Below are 19,035 nucleotides of genomic sequence, written 5' to 3'. Positions count from 1 at the left end.
ATTTTGGAGTGGACGTATGCGGCCAGGGGACCTATCAAATGGACGGTGTTGATGGTTGAAAGCACAAGGTGGGGCCCACTGGGGCCGTGAGCCCACGGCCGCCCGTCGGCCGTCCGTCAGCCGCAGAGCCAGCTGCGTCTGTTGTCTGGCTGGCAGGCGCCGCCGTTTTTTTTTTTTTTTTTGAAAATACGGTTTTTCTATGGTTTTTCCTAGGTGGGGCCCGCCTCAGGTGAATCCTAGCCATTGGTCCTCGTGGCTCGATACAAACCCATAGAGTCTAATATTGGGATGTTTCAGATATACAGGAGATTAGGGAGTAAATCAAAGGTAGGAACTCGTTTACTATGGCCCACCATAAGTTAGATTGAGATCATTTTTCGCTCAACGCCTAAAATGATCTCGAAAAAATAGGTGGTCGGCTTGGATTGCGTAAAATGCATCAAGGTGGGGCCTGCATGAGTGGCCCACCTCTCCCTACTCTCTTTTTTTTTTAAAGACACAATCCATCCGTCTTCTGCACCCCATCAGGACGGCGTTGATAAACACATGTCTTGTGGTGGGTCCCACACGTGGGAGTGGCCCACCAAGATATATATATATATATATACTATATAATATATATATCATATTGATATATATAATACATATTAAGTTATATATCATGGGCCCTATATATTCATATAATAATGATCAACACCTATAAGTCATCCTCTTATGGACTAATTAAGACATGCATTGGGCCCATCCTTACAACAAGAGGATGGATGGATGTGGATCATCACCGGTGAGATAGAGTGGGCCACGCCGGTCTGATAGATGATATGAATGGGCACACTGGGGTAGATGAAAGCACATATTGCTTGGGTTCTTGACACCATTACAAATGAGAGAGAAAGATGAGAGGATAAATGGGAGGATATGACGGTGATGGATAGATGGAACTGCACACTTAATGGGGCTGGACTTTGTTTGAAAATGAGTCACAATGAGAGTCGAAAATGAGAGGTCCCACGCAGAAGAGGTATGGGTTGTGTACTATGGCATAATTGCATTTAATGATAATGGGACATGTGAGAGCACCCACATCTTCACCGTTTGTTCTTAGACCCATGCCCTTCAACTTGATGGAGGATGATGGGCTCTTGAATGGTGAGGATGAGAGATGTTTTGTGAGGACGCTCGTACGTGGATGCATAGGAAGGTGGGCCACCGATTCGAGAGGGAGCGCAAAGCTTGGACGTTTGGAAGGCTTGGCGGATGCTTGGAGAGATATGAGTTAGAGACACGGGTCGACGGAGAGAAAGTGCCAGAGCCGATTTGAGAGTGATATGACCCCGGTGATGGATGTAGATGAGGTCGTACATTGAATGAGGGCATTGGATTTGTTTGAAAAGTGAGTACAAGAGGGATGGGTGTGCAGCAGCAGCAGCGGCGGCAGTAGCAATGATGGGCTGATTGACTTCATGAAGATCAAGGTCGCAGCTCGCCACATCTCTTATCGGACCCTCTTTCACACCATCCTCATCCTTGCCTTCCTCCTCCCCTTTGTCTTCATTCTATACGCACGATCGTTGCATGCTGTGCTTACCGGATATCGGTTCGGTGCGCAAGTCACGAGCGTTGGAACATCTGTATTTTCGCTTTCGCACATTAGACTCGATAAGTTTTAGATCATAGCCGATTTTGTCGGTGCGTGTTCTTGTGGTTATTATTTGTGGCTTATGCTTTCGTTATGCGCATTATGACACCGATCGATGGAAGGTTGAAATCCTGACCTTGTAGGATCCGCGTGAAGCTAACCTGGTGAATGGATGCCGGATCCGAAAATGGGGTTCTTCGGAGCTGTCAGCGCCGGATTCGGAGATCGAAAATATTTGTGAACCCGATGATTATCTAGAATTGGCGAGACACCGACGGTCCGAATCACATTCGATGAGGTCAACCCGGCATGCTTGAGTTGCATCTAGCATCGCATCTTGGTCGTGAAACTATATCGGACCCGCCTGACATCACAAACTAATGGCAGGGCGCGCTACTGAGAGAGAGAAACGCCTGTGGTATGGATCGATTGCATTCAGTGGGCTCAAATTACATGATTCCGCATTAATCGAACCTTGCATTTTGAGAAAGATTATAAGCGCAGCATACTTACAAAACCCGGTGATAAGCTTTCTATAGCTTATGCACGATTGATGAACATTCAGATCTACGCCCATCATGGTCTTTATTTATTTATATATGTCTCGTGCAGCGGAGCTTCTGGAGTTTTGTTTATTTTGTTACATTGTATTTTCCCTTTATGCACACATTGTACTCGAAAGTTTTTGATCATAGTGGATTTTGTGGTGGTGTTCTTGTGGTTATTATTTGTGGGTTATGCCTTTGGTTATGCTTATTACGAATCAAACTGATGTTGAAAATCCTCCTTGTAGCATCCCAGGATCGGAACCTGGCGAATGGGCGCTGGAAGCCGAGAATGGGGTCCTAAGGAGGCTGTCGGCGCCGGATTCGGCGATCGAAAATTTTGTGAGCCCGGTTTCCGAGTTTGGGGCGTGACACCGTAGATCCATGGGAAAGGATTTCCCAAACTCTCTTCTTCTCTATTTTTCTCTTTTCTCTTCTTTCTCTCCTTAGATCACAAACTAATGGGAGGGTCAGCGTCTACCAGAGAGAGAGAGAAACGCCAGGTGTAGGACTGACAGTTACGTGGGCCCAGCAAGAACAGCTGAATCCGTTTAATCCGAACCCTGGAGAAAAGATTTCGAAGGAGCAACTCAAAACCTAGTGATCACATCTATGCATGGAGGAACATTCAGATCTACGCCCATCATGGTCTTTATTTATTTACTTTTAAATATTTAATCCCCATACTCTTAGGCTGTTTTAATTCATCTTTTTTCAGACTCAGTGACTTAAGACGGACTCGTCCATTCTCAAGTCCAATCTTACCACACGAGTCGGGGGCTATTCGGTCGACTTGATCAGAGTCAACCCCTATTTTGTTATTCTAACAAACAGAGCCCATGATTCATCAATCTAGACGGTGGGTCTGTTTATTCTCATCTTGTTGGAGCTTGCCAAAAAAAACCGCTATCGGTTTGGAGCAATTGAGTGACCTAAGTTTTTCACTTGAAGCTGCAAGATTTTTCTCAACCATCTTTCTAAGCATTTATAGACTGCCAATTTGAAATATTCTTGGAGCATAGTCCCTCCACAGCAATCCATAACATATCAACGGTCTGGATTGCCTAACCATGGGTTCCACTTATGTACGTGGATGGTGTCTGTGCGCTATAAGTATGGGCAGCTGATTGTTTTGACCAGACGGGTCACATGGTTCAACACATTCTAGTTGGCCTGAGTCGACCCCCAAGATCTAGACTTGTGGTACCGACCCATGCCAGTCTTTAGCAAGCCCAAGTGGACTATCTGACACGGACGAGTAATAAGACAGTAGCCGTGTTCCGTTGCCAGTACTGTTAATTAACTGGTTATTTATTTTTTATTTTTTTATTTTTTTATTTAATTTTATGTATTACAGAATAATTGTTGGCAACCAAACTAGGCCTTGCGATTTCTTTTGGCATGTTTGGCATTATAAAGTTTAAGTCTACGTTGTTGCCTTTTAGTTTTATTTTTATTATTTTTTATTTTTTTGAAAGTTATTGTTGCTTTAGACATTGGGAAATTTATAGGAGTAATCGGATATGCCAACTTCGTTAAAAGTTATGTTACATCCACTTTCCTGCTAACACATCACCTGTCAAATGCCCTGTCCTTGCAAATGGGCAGCATGGCGATGATTGTCTTACATAAAAGTTAGACAAATCTATTTATTGTGCAGGACACAACATTTATTAATGGAGCATCTTTAATCTATTAGTTCTGTTTGGTTAACGGAAGAATTCTTGATCTTTTAACTGAAGTACATTTTGATGTTCCTGGTCAACTAAGATCTATTTGGGTTAATTGAGATACTTTGTTGATGTCTCAATCGATGAAAGGTGCCAGCGATTGAAATACTTGAGTGTGCGGTTTTGTTTCTAATTTGATACATGGATTATACAAATTGAGTTAATATGGAATTAAGGTTAATATAAGAGATTAAAATTGTGAGAGCTTGATAGCATTTAATGAGGGAGAAAGTTAGGATTTTCAAATTTATAAGTTATTTCATTCCTTGTAACTTTTTTTAATTATAGTAAATTGTTTATAGCTTTGTGTTGTGATTTATCTTTTTGGTAAGAACTTTTCCACATAAAATTTGGGTCTTCTCTGTCATTGCCTGAATTTCCTTTCTCTTTCACATTATTTGATTATCTCTGAGGAGGTTATTTCCGTATGCCAGGCAAGTCATGTTAGGACTTGTTGTGTCAATAACATTAAATCAATGAGCAGTAATTAATATGACTTGGTGTCCACATAATGGTGCATCCCTACTAATAAGTGTATCATCATAGCTTTGTATCAGGTGATCATTATGTTGTCGCAGGCCATACATGCCATCCAATCTCTGTTCATCTGATATGAATCACCATGATGAAGAGACCTCATGAAGATTACACTGTTTTGAAACTCAGGTGGGCCACACCAAGTTCTAGGCATGATTTGACATTGTTTCAAGGCCCACCTGAGTTTTGGATCAATGTGATGTTCAAGGTCAAGGCCAAACACTAGGTGGTGCACCTGATGGATGATGTGGAGCTCGTGCACCATAATACCAACAGGCACACCTTGTATGCATGAGCATAACCCAATTGAAAATTTTCATGCTACATTTAAAAGTTTATATTAGAAAGCATGCCTACCTAACTCTCCTCTTATTGTAACCTAGGAATATATATGGGCGATAACAAGGTCATTCACTTTAACGCGGCAACTGGCCAAAAGATAGAATCTGGAGGCTTCTATAGACACTGCGATAAAAGTGGAGCTGGGAAAAGCAAGACAAGCAATGGACTCACTCTTTCATGCTTAGATTGTTTCCTTGATGGAGACCAACTTTACATATATGAATACTCTGTCTCATGGATCCCGTTTGTCTACGGGGTTGGAGGCAAGACATGTAGCATGGCTAAATCAGACCTACCAGAGGTAGTTCTTAGGCGTGCCAATGAATGGCTCAATAACGGCTTCGGACAGTATAATTTTATCCTAAACAATTGTGAGTCCTTTGCTTTCTATTGTAAGACGGGACGAGCAGAGGCCCCATGCTGCAGTGGGCAGACAATCAACCTTATTGGTGATATTGCTAATGGAGAAACACAAAGCTTCATTCCTGGTACTGTGATAGGCCTTGTGGGTGAAGTAATGAGAACTGCATAAAATGACAAGAAGCTGGAGTAGGTGATAATAGCTCTCTATCCCACGTTTATGCCTTGTAATATCTACTTTAAATAGCATAGCATGTAAGAATAAGTTTGAGGGACTGAGTGAATGCCAGTGTTAATAAATATTTTCTATTTAAGCTTCATTTTCTATTGAAGCTTCATCGATGATAATGGTTGTCTGATCTGTCACGTGTGATAGCAAGTGCATATTGCCAAGATTTGATGGTTCAGATGAAACTTATGCTCACGAATTTATCTACACGTGTAATGCTAATATCTGACCATTCGTATATATATAATTAAAAGATGCATTGTTTAGATATTCGTTCAACCCTGTTGACAGAAATAAAGCAAGCCTATATGCACAAATATCAAACCATTCACATGCAAGATAAATCTATTAGACATCATCTCAGGCCCAATTGTGGGAGGATCGTGAGCCCATGTGCCCTACCTAACTGGCCATATTCACTAAGCTCATGGAATTGTCATTACCCAAAATAATCCAATATGACTGCTCATATATTTGATATATATAGCAGTTGATATATGAAACCTTTGGACTGATTCAGGCTTTAGGTGGGCTATGCCATGGAAAATTGTTGGAGATATAAGTAAAGCTAGACACGAAATGAGTTAGCTTAGCTAGCTCACTTGACTTGACTCAACTCAAAATTAGGTTCGGGCTGAGTTGAGCTGGTTTTTAGAGCTTAAAATTTTTTTAAGCTAAGTCCGAGCTTGACTCGGCTCAGACCTCGACTCGAACTCAACTGAGGTCGTATCAGCTCGGTGACTTGGTCACTTAGTATAAGTAGGAATTTTAAAAATTAAAACCCTAACCGCTCCCCCCCTTTTGAATTCAAATGAATGCTCGTGTGAGGGACCTTGCCCTGAGCCCTACTTCTGTGGCCCCTAGCCTCCTTCATCTCCCCCTCTCTCTCGCTCTCTGCCTAAGTGAGTGTTCAAGCGCCCCGAGCCCTAGCTCCCTTTCCCATTTCTCTTGTCTCTGTCCAAACCGGTAAGCCTCAACCCACAAGCACGTCCCTACCTCCGTCCAAGCAAGTCACCGCCCCGTGCACCCATCCGGCCATCCCTGCTTCCATTTTAGCCCCTCACTATCATGCACGCTCATTTGTCCAGACCGTTGCAGCCTCTTTGTCTGCCTCGGTAACACTCTCTCTCCTATCTCATTATCTATGGTAGCATGGCCGGCTGCTATCCATGGAAGTATGGTTTAAGTATTAAATATATTATATATTATAACATAACGTGATGCAACACCCCTTGAAACCTCATAAGCCCAACTTTCAGCCCAATACCAAACTCTGGTGTGCCATAGCAAGGATAAATGCAAATCAAGGGAGGAAATTGTTTCCTTCCTATTTCCATGGTCCACTAGAGTTTTGTATTGGGCTTAAAGATGGGCTTGTGAGGTTTCAAGGGGTGCTGCATCACATGGACCATTCAGATTTTGTACATAAGACATGTGTACGAAGGTGCGTAGGTGAGTATTCCTCTAAATAAATATATATGTTAATTTGTTAGATTGTTAATTAGAATGGATTATATTTTATGCATTGCATTTTATGTACAACATCGAACTCGAATTCGAACTTAAACTCAACTCGAAGTGGCCCAAGCTGTTAGCCAAACCAAGCCGAGTTAGCCAATCAGGCTCAATGATTGCGCCGAGTTTGAGCTGGGGTAGGATGCTTGCTGAACCGAGACAAGCTGTGCTAGGCTCAACTCAGTTTGGCACGTGTCCATCTCTAGATATAAGTACCACTATTAAAAATCATTTGAATTTTGTGTGAGGTCCACTGTTTTTTGTATATATCATCGACGCCACTGGTCTGAATGCCACACCATGATGAATGGATTCCTAAAAAATCAAGACATTCCACGACTCATGTGGGTTGCACCACAAGAATTTTGAGGTTTTAGGCATGATTATACACCATTCCTTGTGATGTGGCCCACCTAGATATTAAATTTGACTGAGCTTTAGTGTCCATAGTGAAAATGTGCTTGCGCACCTGATGGAGAGGGTACATCTCATGCATGTTTGTTTCAATTAGTGCCTGATTTAGTGCAAATCAGGCCTCCTTGTGCCTTGTGGCATTTATGTTAACAGAGCCCATAGCTTTGCACCATCTTAAAAAATGATGGTGCCTCATCTCTTTATATGGGAGTAACAGAGAGCCAACCAAATGTCCAAATTGTATGTGGGGTCTCATTTGGATGGAGACAACCAACAAATATAAGAGTACATTAATCAAGAAGTCCATCCGTATACTTTCACCACAAATATATGTCTATATAAATATTAACACGTGGTAGTCCACTTCTGAGGTGGATTCAGGACCAGCTAAATGGGTGGCAAGTTGGGCTCGGGATAGAAATGGAACCAATGCAGTAATGAGTTGGGCTTGGATTGAACACTACATGACTTGACGTAATTGAAACTCGAAACAACATAAAGAAGAAATGTTTATTTGTTTGTTTGTTTGTGTGTGTTTTTTTTTTTAAAATTATTTACTTACATATTGATGTAGAGCGGGTCACGAACAGTTTCATGGCCAAGATGGATCAGAAAAGGCCCGGTCAACGACAGAAGTGATCAAGACCATCGGACCTTAGATCGGGCGTATCTCACAATTCGAAATGAGTTATGAGGCATATAATATGATTTTGAGGTAGAACGAACTACTTTAGCCAACCAACTCCACTATGTCGGGTTACGAAGCCGGATTTGCGAAACACCCCTGGATCGATGGTCGTTTCCCTGTTTTAATTTCATTTTTACTATAAATAGTAAGTTTTAGTTTGATTATAACTCTTCATCCGTCGGGCTTTAAGAGTTGCGTCCAATGTGAAAAGAGCTTAGAATAATTAGGAGAACGGTTTGGTGAAGCCAAATAGGACACTTACTATTTTTGGCCGAAAACCTTGTGCACTAGTAGACATCACGACCGTTTATAAATAGTAAGTTTACTATTTATAGTAAGTCGCGAATTCTAGGAGTTTTAGTTGTAGTTTGCTTCTGATTTCTCTCTCATTGCTTGGTATCCCTATTTAAAGGGTTGTGAACTCGTTTATTGGAATTCATTAATCAATTTCAAATTTATTAGAATTTATTTGTATTTTCTGCTTTCTTAATTTCCTCGTGGATTTAAGAAGTCTCTGTGAGGAGTCCAGAGAAGCTCCGTGGATTCAGAGTAGTTATCCTCTTGAGGAAGATAGTGATCAACCTCATCACGTTCATCCCTGTGTCATATATCCATCCATATTTTTGTAACACCTCGAAATTCAAGGGCCGAGTAGGAACTCGGCTCCTAAATTCCTGAGCACCACGTGTGCCCTAAAGAGCCTTAAATACATATAAATATCAGGTATTAACAGACAATGGAGAATTAAACTAAGCATGCTTAACACATAAGCTAATTAAAAGATCCATGTACTACTAATAAAATAAACTATTCAACGTAAATTCATCATCCATAACATAAATCCAACTCCCGTAATGTCATCAACTAGGGATCCAGTCTCATCCTCACGTCATTTCCCAAAATGATTAGGGCTTTGGCCTAATCCTGCTGTCATCTATCGAGCTAGTAAGGTCTGCCAAAAGTTTGAAAGTATGCCCGCTCATCTTCGTCGTCCGTACCGACATCTTCTGGAGCGTCCTGCTCCAGTATTCCTACATCTATACCAGATTCTGGTTGGTGTTTTAGAACATCGTCCCAGAGTGGGAGTGAGTAGCTAACTCAGTGGTACCATTAGAAATAGGCCACACAAATTATCATATATTGGATAAATTTAGTGAACATCATACTTCATAGAATTCTAAGTACTGTTGATTAATGTAACGCATGGCTTGATGATATTATGCATGCCTCTCACCATCAACACTCCCTCAAGCGACGACATTTAACGATTGCAATGACCAACACTCCCTCATTTGTGACCTCGATTGTCGAATCGCCACAATAGATAATGCGATGTCATATAACATATTAGTCCAGTTGATTAATTAGATTTATTCACCCAGTAGGTTGGGGAAACCGAGATACCCTTAGCAGAAGTATTACCCTAACCTGATCGCACGGCACAAGGGTCGTGGTCATATGACTCTTGTGATCTTTAGCCCTCATGGGTTCGTCAATCCCGAAATTCTTAAGATCAGATGAAGATAGTTGAGACTTTAATGTCCTACTCACGGTCACTATGAAGAGATCATCACCCTAGCATAGACTGACAGTATGGGCACAGTGTCCCATACCACCGTCCCCTGTTCACGAGTCTAGGTGCTCACTGGTCATTATGGGGAGGCTCGTTACCTCAGCGTAGGCCGACGGCATGGGCATAGTATCCCATACCACCATCCCCAGCTCATGAGTCTTGTGGGCTATAAATCACAATTAACAGTGGGCACGGAGGTCTTAGAGTACTTTGGGTTCATACAGGTGTGTTCAAATAAGGTTAACATACAAGGATGACCGATTGTGAACTAATATACCCCGACAAGCTGAACCATAAACTGATCGGCCAGAGAATGACGTCTGGTGTAGTCCAACTGTGACCAACAACTTATAGTTTAACTGGTCAGGCTAGATTTACTCATGGGCTAATATAACGGAAGGTCGTTCAAGTGATTTCATTTAATCGGCCAATCAATAAGGGGCATATGCACTAATAGTCAACATGTATCATTAAATTTAGGGATATTTCACACATGATAAGCATAATTTCCACGAGTTAAGTACCTGGATAGCAAACGCTAAACTCTACTAAATTTGTAAGGGTCATGTTCATCACATTCAAACTATTTAACAAGATGGACAACCATATACCCATTCATAGCAATTTAATTTCACATACGCCAGCATGAATCATACAAATCAGTCATATAGTGAGAATTGTATGCAATTAATTCAACAATCTAGAAATTTGTCAACATTCATTCCTACAATTTCTAGCATAAATAACATGCAACAAGATTTAATAGCAAAACAACAATACTCAGAGAAATTAAAGGCTTACACCCCAATTAGACATGCAAATCAGCATTTCACGCAATTGGGGATGCTCAGGCCTAAACTCCTTCCCACATTTTTAGAAAATCCTGTACCTATAGTTCCAATCATGCGTTTCAAAGAAATTTCAGTAATATGCAATAGCATTACACCACACATATTTACTAAACCTATGCTAGGCATGATAATCGGCCACCTAAAGGTAATGGTCTGCACCTATTATTGACCAGAAGTCGCTAAAATCATCCTAACATCGCCGGGTCCGCAAACTCGACGTGCAGGGGCCCTGCATTATATGGAGTAGGGGCTAAGTTGCATGCATTGTAAGACCCGTATCCTACACCGTACCGTTCCATATGATTTTGTGGTCCTCCTAAACAAATTCTGGCAACTCTAGACCCGTATCCGAGGTTTGCACGCGATCCTAAGCCGAGTCCTGCTTACAAAAGTTGGATCAAATCGAAACCTGTACCTTGGCGACTGCGCCGTCGCAGCGGTTCCAACACCGCGACTCACACACCGAACCGATACCCAGGGTAGAAGATGTAGGCCCACATTCAAGAAAATGCTGCACGTACAAATTTCTGAGAGAATCTCTATGACCTATCCCATCAATCAATCAATCAATCCCATCAATCAAGTACACATCATACATCAAGTCAAGTACAAGTAACCCATACCCTATCCTTACCTCTCTCTTACACAAGCTACGCAAAGTCAACCCTTACATCACTTGATCTATCACTCCACCCATCCCTTTCTTACAACCCATCACTTAACCTATCACCCATCCTTATCATCCCATCATCCCTCATTTCTCAAAAATCTCCCAAGCAACACCCACGTCCAAGCTCTCTCTCTCCCAAATAACAAGTGTGGCCCACCCTTTCATCTCTCATCCCTACTATCAAAACCTCATCAACCACCATCAAAAGTGTAGGCAAGGAGCTAAGGAGGCTAAGGGACCAAGGAGAAGGCCTAGAGGTGGGTGATCCATCGTTGAATTCTTATTTTTAGAGCCCACTTGCTGGTGGGACCCATTTTGATGTATGAGTTATATCATGTGGGGTCCAGAGTGGAGGGGCCCCTCAATCACCATCTCTCTCTCTCTCTCTCTCTCTCTCTCTCTTTCATTGTTGACAGTCCACCCGATGATATATATATATATTGTATCCATGCTGTTGGCCCACCACATATCAGGGAAATCCCACCCACTAGATCTAAATATATGTAATATATTTATATTATAATATATATATATATATATATATATATATATATATATATACATCCATGGTGGGCCACATCCATGTGGGACCCACCATGATACTTGTGTTATTCCATATCGTCCAGTGTCCCGAGGTGCTGGAAGTGGCTCAACAGAGAAGTGTGAACTAGCTTGGGACGTGGCTAACAGTGAAGTGTAAATTGATGTTGGGGTGTACTAAGCATGGGGGTGGGCCACTCATGCAGGCCCCACCTTGATGTATGTAGATAATTCACGCCGTCCATTCTGTTTCCTAGCCCATTTTAGGTGTTGAACAGAAATTTGAGCCCAATCCGACTTTCTGGTGGGCCACAGTGTGGAGAATAGTATATTCACTGTTGAAATACACCCTGATGTTGCAGTACACTAAAACCCATCGAAGATTGGACTTGATGGGTTTGTATCGAGCTATAGAGACCAATGGGTGGGGCGAATTTCCCTGATGCGGGCCCCACGTATGAAAAAGCTCTAAAATACATGTTTTTCAAAAAAAAACAACAGCAGCGTTGCTGCTGTTGCTGACAGAGGACGCTGGCAGCGTCCTGCGTTGCCGCGTGGGAGGACGACCAGGGACATTGGTACCAACCGTGGGCTCCACCATGATGTGTGACGAGCATCCACTCCGTCCATTTGATAGGTCCCCCTCAGGGCTGTGGGCCACCCAAAAATCAGCCATATGTGGTGCTCAGGTGGCCCACATCACAAGGAACAGTGAGGATTGACGCCTATCATTGAAACTCTCGTGGGTTGCACGAGTTTCGGATCAAATATGAAATTTGTTTTTTTTTTCCTCCTCAATGCAGGTTCACGTGACCTTATGAACAGTTTGGATGGCAGATAAATATTACGGTGGGCCCCAGGTCCACGTGACCTTATCAACAGATTGGAGGAAAATAAACATGACGGTGGGCCCTTGGTCCGTGTGACCTCATCAACAGGTTGGTTGTAAATGAACATTACGGTGGGACCCCAGGTCTATATGACCTTATCAACAGGATTGGGTGGAAAATAAACATTGTGGTGGTCCCCACACGGAACCCATTGACGTGTGTGCTCCACACCTTCCATCAGTGTGGTCCCCACCATGAGGTATGTGTAACATCTATGCCATCCATCCCTATCGGACCCACCATGATGCATGTGTTGCATCCAACCCGTCCAACCATTTGAAAGCTCCTTTTAAGGCTTGAAATTAAAAATAAGGTAAATCTAGGATTAGGTGGGCCACATTTCAGGAAAGTAGTGGGTTTGAACATCCACCATTAAACCCTTGGTAATTCTAATGGTGGACATCCTTATCACCACTTATAATTGGGTGTGGCCCATTTGATATTCACGTGACCCATGTGGTGTGGCCCACTTACCATACTTATGGCCCATTGTTGAGGCCCACCTTGATTTGTATAAGGCCCGTTGTTGGGGCCTGCCTTAATAGATATGAGCCCATGTTATGAGGCCCATTGCGATGTAATGGCGCCAAAAACTGGTTCACTCCCCAAGTATAGGGTTGTGATGTAGTAATAAACTCGGTGAGGCTGAGGTCGAATCCCAAGGGACTGATACCTGTACGTTATCTGAAACTAAGTAGAACTAGAACTAGACTAGATGTAATCTAAATCAAATAGAATTTAAGGAATACTTATGGAATAATTATCTAAAACTTAAACAATTCAAGGAAGAGAAACTAGGGATTCGGAGGATCCACTTGTAGAGATCGGGGAGATCTTATGCCTTCAAAAATCATGAAAATTAAATTGAACTTCCTCGATATAAATTCAAAGGGATGACAGTATATGAATTAGAATGGATTCCATCACCAAACCATGCCCGGAGACAAAGTCAACAAAAGAATTAAACTAATTCCTAACCAATTAGATGATTATGAAGGTTAGGAAGAGTACCGACATCCAACCATGTCCGGAGACGATGGCGAACAACGGGGCTTCCCGACATCATAATCAAAATAAGGGAAAAGAAATACTTAGAGCCATTGCAAACCCATTGTAATTTCATTCAAAAAGCCATTAAAAACTAAAAATATTCTCATAATAAAATTAAATCAAAAATCCCTTCAGTCTAAACAAAAGGCACAAGCAAAGTCTCTCCCATCAGACTACAAGCTTCACCTCTTAGCCCTAGCTAAGAGGTTTAGCCAAACATAATTTTGATTAACTAAATCTCAAAAGAAAGGAAAAGGAAAAAAAATAAAAAACAAAAAACAAAAAAAAAAACAAACTTTGTCCTGTGCTTCACGTCCAAGCTCCCAGCTCTCCCTAACTCTCTCTTTTCTTCTCCTTTTTATAAGTGTTGCAATCCGTCGCTGGAGTCGGTGGAGAGTCTGTGCGTAAAGCAGTCGGTGGAATGCACAGCAACCGACTTTGAAGCGCACCACAAATATTCCTTGTGTAATTCTATTTACGCAGCCCAAAAACCATGCCAAAACAGCACCATTTTCCTTGATATCCTTCCAAAAACACAACGTTCGGGGGGAAGTTTTTGGATGAGATACACATTGGACGGTTTGGATTATTAATCCGACCGTGATCGGGATAATGGAACCTGCCCACAGCGGCCGTCTTTCACAGACGAAGGCTCTGTACGCGAGCTGACGCTGAACTCTCGGTGGGCCACACTTAAGATGACTTTTGGAAAATCCATTCCATCCACCAGATTCCTCTCAGAATTTCAATTGAGAATGGTCCGTTTGGACTTGCATTCACGTGGCCCATGGGATATTTTATGCCACCGTCCAACCTACGTTTGAACAGCCGAGAACCCATACTCGCTCCCTTTTGAAATTCCGTCACCTAGTTCTTGGTGAAGATAAACCACGTGAGTCACATGGACGGTCTGGATCAGTGATCAGACTGCCCACTGTAAAAACCTAGTGGATGGCACGTCCGTCAGCATGGCTCTATTTGGAAAGTTTGCAAAAAATAGGTGGAGCCCACTTCTGATGGTATTTTCGAAGATCTACTCCACTCATCATTTTCTTAATAAAGTATAAGCCTATGGGTCATAGTATGAAGTAGATCCAAACTCTAGGTGGGCCACACAATCAACCTGTGATGAGTCGATACCGAACATTGAAGCAAATCTCTAGCTTACGTGCATGCATGCATATGGATTTCATTATATTTACAGAATTGCCACTCTGCCTTCTAGAAACGTCCGTCGTTCGTTCCTCCCTACTGCACCATCCAAAATAAGTGAAATTTGACAAATATCCACCGTTTTTCGTGCTCTTTCCATCAGTTCAGTTTGGGTCCAGATCTCCCAAGGATGTCCAAGATGCTTTCTTAATGGTTATTGTCCTCTGATCTCTCTGTTGGGCCACTTCCACGAGGATCTAATGGCTGAAATTTGACGTGTACGGTTAATTTATGGTCCTCAGGCCATATATGAAGTTTCGAGCCGAGTGGATGGTGGAAACCTTGTGATCTTGCATTCTGACTAACTTTCAGGCCACTTGAGCTGCAGTTTCTCAATTTTCTCGGATCTCTGGCGTGTATATCCATTGATCTTGGTCCCCTGGAGTCCATTCCTTGCTCTGGTGACTTCGGAGCGTTAAATCCATGCTTTTAATACTTTTTTTCAATCAAAGCTTCTTATTACATCCTGCAACAAAAACACGATTAAATTATAATATTAGGCATTATCGTGTACGTAAAATCCGGCATTGGGTCCGATATGCAATATTTGACCCTCAAGACAAGGCCCATGTGATTAGGCCCACCTTGATGTATATATGGGGCCCATGCTATGCGGCCCATTTGATGCATTTGAGACCCTTGGGTCGAGGCCCAACGGGATGTACCTAAGGCCCATTGTAATATATGATTCTTCCATGGTTTATGTAATGATGTTTTGACGGCCATGCCTTAGGAGCAATGATGGTTTGACGTCCACATTGTAGGATGATGTTGGTTAAATGTCTGCATTGTCACTCTCCCTAGGGCCCATTGTTAACCCCATACTTGTAGCGTGTAGGCTGTCTAGGCCCATGTTCGTTATGAATGGTCACTATATAACATGTTTAATATAGATCCATAATTAATGATCATACGCATCATATGTATGCTTGATATGAGGAGTGACTGATCATAGCATATGCTCTCGGGTAGATTGTTTATGGGCTCCCTGATAGGCGGAGTTGTCCTACATGAGCGCGTGGTACACGCATGACTGTTGCATGACTGGTAGTGTGATTCATGTACTTGCATTTGTGTGATTGTGGTTATCGTATGCCCTAGCGACATCAGGGCCATAGCCTCCACAGACACATCATGGGTGGCTGGATTGGATACTGGAAATACTGTTTCTAACATCGGGGCGCAATAGATGTCCCTTGGTGAAAATCCCTAAACCCGATGGTACCGAAGATGATTCCAACGTCAAGACCGAGTGGATACATGAGTGCGTGAGGGCCGTATACCAGTAGGCCGCGTCTCCCACTGTGTGGTGGTCGGTTGGAAAGGGGTGTGACCTTACCCGCCTGAGTGAGGGGAAAATTTCTAGGTTGAGTTTGACCAGTTTGAGGAATCGGTCCACTATCGATGAGCCGGGCCCGATATTGGCAGGCGGATAGTGAAGTCTCTTCCACTCTCCTAGTTATGCATTCGGATAGGGGCGACAAGCTGGCGTAGAGTGTATTAGACCCCGGTGATTATCTAGACTGAGAACCGTACTGATTTGATGATCTAATGAGAAGCTGCATTGATATGTGGATGTGGATTGACATGCTTGACTTGCATCGTGCATCGCATGGCCTTGATATGGCTGATAGCATTTATATTCTACACCGCATAGCCTTGGTGCGGCTGATTGCATTCATATACCTATCAGTACGATTCCGCATTACTCTGACCTTGCATTATGAGTACGCTTATACTACGCACACACTTACACCACCCTCTAAGCTTTCTATAAGCTTATGCATGATTGATGCGTGCAGGTGACGCTAGGTCGCAGCTGTAGCATAGTAGCAGCAGGAGCATACAGCCAAGTTTCTGGAGTTTTTGTTACTTTCATTATATTGTATTTCTCTTTCATATGCATTGTACTTAAAGTTTTTTATTATAGTGGATTTTGTGATGGTGTTCTTGTGGTTATTGTTCGTGGGTTATGCTTGTAGTTATGCTCATTACGAATCAAATTTATATTAAAAATCCTCCTTATAGGATCCCAGGATCAGAACCTAATGTATGGGTGCCGGGAGCCAAGAATGGGGTGCTACAGAGGCCGTCGGCGCCGGATTCGGCGATCGAGAATTTTGTGAGCCTGGTTTCCAAGTTCAGGGCGTGACATGCATGTTGCTAGAAATTGGATGGGGATGGATTGGAGCTCAATATTACCTCAGGTTGAATTGGGTTTTACTGCAACGGCGATTGGGTCGGCGTTTTCCGGCCAAGAACCACCCACCGGATCCATCTCAAATGGAAATCTCTCTCTCTCTCTATCTCTCTCTCTCTCTCTCTCTCTCTCTCTCTCTCTCTCAATTGGAGATCTGGCATGGTGTTTTTGTGCACGATTCATGAAGGAAGAAGTTTCAACCCTAGCGTCCATCTCTCTCTCTCTCTCTCTCTGTGGCTGCCCTGATAGCCCCCTGGCCCATCTGATTCATGAGACATGTGTCCCATGGCCCGATGAAGGGCTGGGCAAAGTTTTGATCACAAATGGAAGCTGGGTTTTATCGAAATAGTCCAATTTGCGATCAACGATCACCGTTCCTCGATCAAGGGTCAGATTTTGTGGGTGAGTGAAGGAAAATATTTCTAGCCTTCGGTGTGAATTTAGAAGAGATCCGATGGCTGAAAAGTCTATATTCACTGACTCAAGTCATAGGGTCAATTGATTAAAATTTCAGCAATTTGGTTTTGAGTGGAGCGACTCGTGGTTTACAAGTGCCGACTAGACGACATGATTTGTCTATTTTTGGGCATTATCCGAGCCTTTTGTCTGCGATGGACTGCAAGCCCAGTTATGCTCTTGGCCTCCCCAAGTTTCGGAATTTTGTCCTACCCCGGGTAGTGCACGGTTTATACAGGCAGCCGCCAAGTAGTATTAGACTTGACCGGCCCATGGTCGGCCCAAATGTAGTTGGATTAAATCACATTAGCGGCTTAATCCGAATTAATTTACCAGTAATTCACCCGCACGTGTGATCAATTCATGCGGTCCTGTTCCAATTCACACGTGGGTGTCTTAGGACACTGTTTCGATTTGGATAGGGTGTTACAATTTTGGTCTAGGTTATGCATGGCCTTAGCTTCATATTCTACTCTCAAAACCTAATTTCAGCATGGCTTGGGTCAGTCTTGATGAATTGTTAAGTGGTTTGAGTTGGGTTAGAAGGGAACGAGTTGTGGGTTAGGTTTAGGCAAGAACTGTTGGCCTGTTTATTAAATGCCCTAATTATATAGACACTGGTATTTGGGAAATTCTCAAGCAAGAAGTAAGGTCTATCACATTTTGCAACAAAGCCTTGTAAGGGAGACATCTCTCGCTGTCCACATATGAATGAGAGATGTTACTGATTGTTCACATGGTGCAAAAGCGGTGACATTATTTGTTGGGCCAGCATTTTCAAATTAAAATAGACCGCTAAAGTCTAAAATACTAATTGGTGCAGTGTGCGGGAACTATTATGCAACAAAAAATGGACAGTGGAACTTATAGGTTTAGACTACAGAATTGTCTATTGCAAAGGGACATAATGTCTACTAATACATACAATGAAAGAAACATGCTGGGTGGTCAGGCATACATATCCAGCATGAGCTTTAATAAATATTTTCTATCCAAGCTTAGTCCCAAATAATAATAATTAAAAAAAAAAAGTCCTAAATAAGCATATTTGCAATCCAAGCTCTGAACATGACAGTGGTGATCAGGAAGATGATCATCATCATGTGAAAGGGAAGTGGCTAATGTTTTATGTTGGCTTGCTATCTAACACAACCCTCCTTTATCTTGGGTTTAGGACCATCAATGAGAATCCAAGAACTTGCCCTGGCAGAGTCTGATAGTTATTTCATCTATCATGTGTGCATGAAATGATGGGCAGATGAGCTAGAAATAGAACTTCCATTGAGCAATGGTTTAAGTCCAGAGGCACATTGCCAAGCCTGCTGATGGAAATATCACAAGCTTATAACATGCATGATTTAGACGTTGATATACAAGATAAGTCTAATTATAGACATCATCTCAGGCCCTCTAGAGGGAAAATCATAAAAACATGTGCCCGACCTAACTGCCAATATTCACTAAGCTCATTGGAAATCTTCAGGCCTCCAACTAATTGAATATGACTACTCATATGCTTGACATAGCCATTGATATGGAACCCTTGGTGGTAGCCAAAAATAAAAAATAAAAAGGCAGATTCAGTAATCAGGCG

General features: G+C 42.5%; 1 protein-coding gene across 1 annotated transcript in view; it reads left to right on the top strand.

The window, feature by feature from the left end:
- Nucleotides 1-5,473, top strand: part of LOC131243967 (protein LEAD-SENSITIVE 1-like) — a 54,507-nt gene extending 49,034 nt beyond the window's left edge. Inside the window, exon 2 of the mRNA XM_058243629.1 lies at nt 4,835-5,473. Coding sequence (XP_058099612.1) covers nt 4,835-5,325 — 491 coding nt within the window. The 3' untranslated portion in view covers nt 5,326-5,473. The remainder of the gene's footprint in view (nt 1-4,834) is intronic.
- The last annotated feature ends 13,562 nt before the right edge of the window (nt 5,474-19,035 follow it).

Source organism: Magnolia sinica, chromosome 4 (genome assembly GCF_029962835.1).
Source record: "Magnolia sinica isolate HGM2019 chromosome 4, MsV1, whole genome shotgun sequence".
Lineage (NCBI taxonomy): Eukaryota > Viridiplantae > Streptophyta > Magnoliopsida > Magnoliales > Magnoliaceae > Magnolia > Magnolia sinica.
The sequence above is the reverse complement of the archived record's forward strand: the minus strand, read 5'-3'. Positions and strand labels throughout refer to the sequence as shown.